This window comes from Symphodus melops (assembly GCF_947650265.1).
Source record: "Symphodus melops genome assembly, chromosome: 20".
Classification (NCBI taxonomy): domain Eukaryota; kingdom Metazoa; phylum Chordata; class Actinopteri; order Labriformes; family Labridae; genus Symphodus; species Symphodus melops.
In genome coordinates this window covers 8,125,610-8,131,609 of record NC_136710.1, presented here as the reverse complement: position 1 = coordinate 8,131,609, position 6,000 = coordinate 8,125,610, and the positions used below count along the sequence as shown (strand labels likewise).

At 42.4% G+C, this 6,000-nt stretch overlaps 1 protein-coding gene across 16 annotated transcripts in view; it reads left to right on the top strand.

Annotated features, from left to right (window-relative positions):
• The first annotated feature begins 413 nt into the window (after window positions 1-413).
• Window positions 414-6,000, top strand: part of mpdz (multiple PDZ domain crumbs cell polarity complex component) — a 43,778-nt gene continuing 38,191 nt past the window's right edge. For 6 of the 16 annotated variants that reach the window (XM_079371482.1, XM_079371487.1, XM_079371478.1 and 3 more), the window contains exons 1-3: window positions 416-674; window positions 3,007-3,085; window positions 5,461-5,627. In XM_079371482.1, the coding sequence (XP_079227608.1) occupies window positions 3,070-3,085; window positions 5,461-5,627 (183 nt within the window). In that variant the 5' untranslated portion in view covers window positions 416-674; window positions 3,007-3,069. Of the gene's footprint in view, window positions 675-716; window positions 736-3,006; window positions 3,086-5,460; window positions 5,628-6,000 lie in introns of those variants that run through there. The other 10 variants (XM_079371483.1, XM_079371485.1, XM_079371491.1 and 7 more) reach the window with 5 other exon arrangements.

The window sequence follows — 6,000 nt, the reverse complement described above, 5'->3', positions numbered from 1 at the left end:
CAAAAAGGATGAGCCTCCGCTCTCTCTCTCTAATTTGCTAGTAGTAGATAGATAGATAGATAGATAGATAGATAGATAGATAGATAGATAGATAGATAGATAGATAGATAGATAGATAGATAGATAGATAGATACTTTATTGGTCCCGAGGGAAATTCAAGCTTAGTTAGTTAGTGCGTAGTAGGCTACGCACTAACTAAATATGCAAGAGCAGTCTTAAAAGCCACTGTTTTCTTTCCACATAGACCTTTATCCTTTGGTGGACTGGCCACTTAAAAGAAACATTTTGGGGGAAAATTAACAATAGCCTATACCCACTTCTTCAGGCACCAATGTGCGGGTATGCCAATGTCAAATTCAGTGTAAGCTAAAAAACAAAAAAAAAAAACTAAGCTGTAACTGAAGGGCTGAAATACCAATACATTCAATAAAAAAAGGTACAAATAGCATACTGGAAGCCAGGCCTGATATTTGAGGCCTAGTGCCAGGGCAACCAGCAAGCGGCGCTTCAGTCCCAGATTAACTCTCAGCGGCGCTATCGCTGAAAATGTCCATTGAGGCTCGAGTTACACTACGCCCCATCTTTAAGCCCCAGTCAGAGCGCCGTTAACCACAAGACAACAGGGGATAGGATAGGGGAACTGGCCGTCAGGGAAGTAAAGCTCCACACACTCGTAAGTGATTATTTCTGGACTACTTTCGTGTAAAGACATTTAACTGAGGATTTGGAGATGTGTAAGTAACGTTAGCGCTTCTAACGGTCGCCTTTTGTTGGCTGCAGTGTCGCTAATTAGAGGGAAAGGTTCTCTGTGGGTCACTTAGCAACATGATTTAAAACAACTACCGGGGTCACTATTCGGACGCACAGTATGTTCCGTACTCTTTAAAATGGGCGTTTTTGTGCCCCAAAACCAGTTAAACCATCTTGACTTTTCCACCGTTTCTCTCTCTCTGGGAAGCCTGTTGCTTCTCTTCGCTCCGCGCACAGGAGAAAGATGGGGAAGGAGGAGGAGGAGGAGTTGAGAAAAGCGGATTTTCCAAAGTGCCATGGCGACTTAATTCAAAATACCAGCAAACTGCGTTGTTTATATCAACCATAGACCTACGTTCACAATACCAACCACGTTATTACGAGGAGCACGTATGCGTTATATAGAACTTCACCGACGTTAGCTATTTATTGGAGAAGAGCGGCACGATAAAAATGAAAACCTGTTATAATTAGCTATTTGCAGCTAACAAGAGTTTACGACGACTGTATTGGAAGAAAAACGCTCCATTGAAATACAGACATCTAGACTGTATAAAATTGAGTTCGTAAGGCATTCAGTGAATCATTACAAGCCTCTGTTTATGTGCAACCTACGTGAATCACTTCGAGCCTATATCCGCTTTAGTATAACCTACATCTCCAGCAATGTTACCTTGAAACAAAAATGGACCACACGTCCGTGAACGCACCGTTTCTTATGACCTTCCATATATTAAATGTGCACTGTGTGGTTTTGGTGGAGAAACGTGAAAGTCTGAGAAATGTTGGCCTGTAGATTCTGTGGATATGTTTAGAACTGTATGCAAACTGTTAGAGGAAACTGTCTTGAAACACTGAAGATAAAATACTACAGGATAAGTTATGGTGGGGGGGACACAACAGTAAAACAGTAACAATCTTGGAAGCCTTTCACTTCCCAAACTTTAATTTGTTCACTGTTAAATCTACATAGTGCACCTTTAAAAGCTTGAAACAAATGTATAAACCATTTCTCAAGCATCACATGTTGTCAGCAGATCGTATTGGAATATGTTTTGATGTCATGATTTGTGTTTTTTTCCCCCAGAACTCGATTGACTACATTCAGGTGGCTATAAATGCATTTGAAGGGGTTGCAGTAGAGCAGTGATAAAGTCATATAAATATACTGTAAAGATTGTTCACCAGAAGTGTGGAATTTTACAGCAAGTTATCGACGTGGAAAAAAATAAAGGAAAACACACCAGCACATCTAAGAACTATTGCTTTCACTGACTTAAACAATGCACTATAAACACGATGATGTGCAGGTCTAAAATAATGAATTAAAAACCATCACGTTTGGAAAACAAACACACGAGGCAAATGAAAAACGAAACACAGGCAAATGTTGCTGGGATCCGTCAGCCACACGCTGAGGCTATTTTTAAGACTGTATACAGGGCTTTCAATTATCCCACCAATCTCCTTTAATCGTGTAATGTCTCCCTGGCTTATGACATGCTTGTAAACATAGCCACTTCCAAAGTCATGTATGACGTGCCTGAGATGAGAGTTGACAGCCGTCACAGCATTAATGTGCGTTTTGGTCAAATAAAAGAAGACGTGAACACCTTCATGGCTTGTTAAGACATGTCAAGGCTCTGTGTTCATGAAATGATTATTTCTGGTTTAAGCCGCCTATCAAACATATATAGAGCGTTCCGGCAGATGTTAAAAAAATCTTCTTCATTTGATGGATGGACGGATCATTTGAATGTTCAATGAAAATACGGACGAGCCTGTTTACGCAGTGCCATTTATAAAACAAAACTTAGGCCCCACATTCACAGAACGAAGTCTCAGGAATGTTAATCAGCAAACGCCAATCCATCAATAACAGCAATGCGCCTGATAAAAGGGGAATTCAAAACCCTGCATTGGATTTATGCTCCAGCAGCCTCTCTGCACCATCACGCTGGAAACTCAGGGAAAAAAAAGAAAAGCCTGCAGTCCTTCAGCTCAATGCTACCTCTGTGATGTTTTTGGTGAAGCATTCTTAAGAGATAAATATGGCCCTGACTGAAAGGGAATAAATCCATTTTCCCTTTCATGTTGACCTTTTACGATGGAGAGTGTTTAAGAAGTGGAGTTCAGAGGAGAATCAGGCTTTAGTTCCTGTTTGTAAAGAGTGCCTGATGGAATTTATGCCCTCGTACTCGCGTCTATATGATTGTTATGAGAAAAGATCTCACCCAGCATGTCGTTGTTTTCAGGTCACAAATAAGGGAAGAGTCGTTGTCCATGGATATAAATCACAACCGACTGGATATCTAAACATGATAGAAACAATGGGTAAGTACACTTTTTTTCTTTTTTTTGTATTGCTTTCTGACAGTGAGATACAACCTAATTATTATTTACATTACTCAACATTCCAGTTGCTGATTCAAGCGGTACAGATAATGAAGGAACAGATCATTTTTAATGCAAACCATAAAATCCTTCATCCTACTTCATCCATCCTGTTGTAAAAAAAAAAAAGAATCAATCAATCTTTATTTCTATAGCACCAATTCACAACAAATGTCAACTCCAGGCGATAAATAGCAGGGCTGGACTTTTTTTAGTTTTTTTGTTTACAGGCTCCATAATGTGTCGTCCATGAGCAGAACGTTTAGAAAAGTAACAGTGGCAAAGAAAAGGGGCCTCTTCCCAGGTAGAAACCTCGAGCAGAATCCAGTCTGCTGTTGTCGAAGATATTCCAGTTGTGAAATTGTTAAACAAGGAGTGTTTGCTTATTTTTCTGATAAATCGTTTCCTTCTTTAACAGGCCAGACTTGAGTGCCTCAGAAACCAAAATACAAAGCTTTAGTCAGATTATTTACTGCTATAATAATTCGGGTCCTTTTTAAAAAAAATTTTTTTAGAGTTTTAATCATTTTTTTAGTCTTAAATCAGCATTTTTTACAAAGGGATTTGGCGCGGTCACTCAGGGAGTCCATCTTTGCTGGCTCTGCATCTGCCTTTGGCTCCGGCTTGGAGTGCTTCTCCACCAGTGTAAGAAGCCTCTGGATTCAGTTCAAGGCGTGTCGACTGCCAATGTTGCCATATCTGACAATGTTGCCACATACTTGATTGTTTGTTTGTCCCCGTAGAGATTTATATGTCCAGCTGTCAAGCTCGGAGCCAGGCTTGGTTCTGCCAGCTTCTTTCTTTAATGCCGCAAGCTGTGGTCAGTCTCAAGACTGGCATGTTGACCGAGAGCTTACCGACACTAGTGTGTGAAGATTGTGGACACGGGCGGCTGGATGCATAAATCTTAGTAACATTAGGACAGTTAAAGAAACTAAGACAAATAAAAACAATTTAAAAAAGCTTTAAATGGAAGAAAACCGGTACGACTGGACATTTCTTAACATTATCCTCTGGTCTGGAGACAAATCTGGGATTGAGAAGAAAAGCATTCTGGGTAACCATTTGTGAAGCTGATATCCAGAACTTTGAACTGGAGTGAATTATAGACCTCTTCAAAGTGGAATTCCCAACGAAATAAAGCAGTAATTCAAATTCAAATGGTTGCTTTTCTCCCACAAAGAACTTGACAGAAAAAATAGCTGTGGCTCAACATTACCGACTAATCGTAAAAGCAGATCTCGAGCGCTGTCCGTGCCGTGTAAACATCCCAACGACCCAGTTCAAAACTTCCCTCTTGAATCGTTTTGCATGAAAGTTGTCGTATGAGAACATAAAAACACACAATATGGACCTGTGATCGTTCGGTTCGTCCCCGGACTGACTCATCCCGACTTTAAACCTGCTGTAGCCACACATACACATTGGAGACACACATGCATGCAGCGCTCTGGTGGGACTCCTCATTAAGTCCACTAAGTCAAGATCACTGACAGTGTAACATCCACCTGCATGGGAGCAGAAGAGAGCAGGACACACACAAAAAAAAAACCATCTGCTCAGGCTCCAGTGTGGCCAGCTTGTTTACAACCTTTGTTGAAACAACAAAGTGTTTTAAGTGCAAAGAGCGCTCTGGACCTCGTGCACGCCCGATTAGGTGTTAGTCACAGCCGGTGAGCTTTTGGAAATTGCTTCATTTCGGTTTTGATGACGTCGGGCCGGCCCATCCGCTCTAACAAGCCACTCCGGAGTTGCTCGATTGCGGGGCTTAGGCAGGGTCCAGCAAGCAAACTGCGTCGGCCCGGCTCCTTTTATCTTCCCCTTCTGATACCCATTCTTTGCTGCCCGTGCAAACCCACCATCAGCCCCGCTGACAGGAACGGAAACTATTGCTGTTTCTGCAAACGAGCAGCAGCCTCGGAATGAGGGGTTTTCTTTCTCGTGGTACAAAAACCTGATGGTTCGGGATTTCCAGATAGTAAGGCCTGCCTGTCCCCAGTCAGCCTTAGCTAAACCTACAGGTCTGTGCATTCTTCTTTTTTTTAACTCTTTATTTACACGCCATTGTTAAAACATAAAGAGAGAGACAGAGAGTAAAGGCACACGCCACATTGTAAGGCTTATTGTATATTCTTAAGAAGTGAATTCAAATCAGGATTTAAATGTAAAAACGCGGCCCCTGTCCAAACACAATTCCCTGTCCTGCTATCTCTGCCGCCCATGTGCTGATAAAGCCTCTGTCCTCATCAACTTCCCCACACCCTCTATCTCTCCCTGCATCCACTCCCGTCACTGAAATATGCGACGGCTCGCAGATACCCAGCGTGCCTTGCAGGCGGTGGAGCGTCTCCAGGCCAAGCTGAAGGAGCGGGGGGAGGTGCCCACGGAGGAGAAGCTCAACCTGCTCAAATCGGTGCTCCAGAGCCCCCTCTTCCACCAGATCCTGGCCCTGCAGAAGTCAGTCCAGCACCTCAGAGACCAGGTGAACTTTGTTTTGTTGATGCCAAAAAAAGAAAAAAAAACCCTATTATGTGTAAAAGTTATGCATGTTGTATTTGCTTGTAAAACAAAGCAGAGCTCATTAGAGAACGCTTAACTGGACTGTGAACTTGTTAACTATGAATAACAGCGGCCATCCCAAACGAGCGATGCTACAAAGGCAACATGGGAGGTCATTAAAGGGGGGGGGGGGGGGGGGGGCAAGGTAACGGGTCATTTGGAGGTCTGCAACATTCATTCATTTATAATAACGACAAACTGCCAAAAATGACAGCTGGCAGTATCAAAAGAGTCACATTCATATTTGATGAGAAACACACATGTACTTTTATGGTCATAATGTTGGTCGAGGAGGA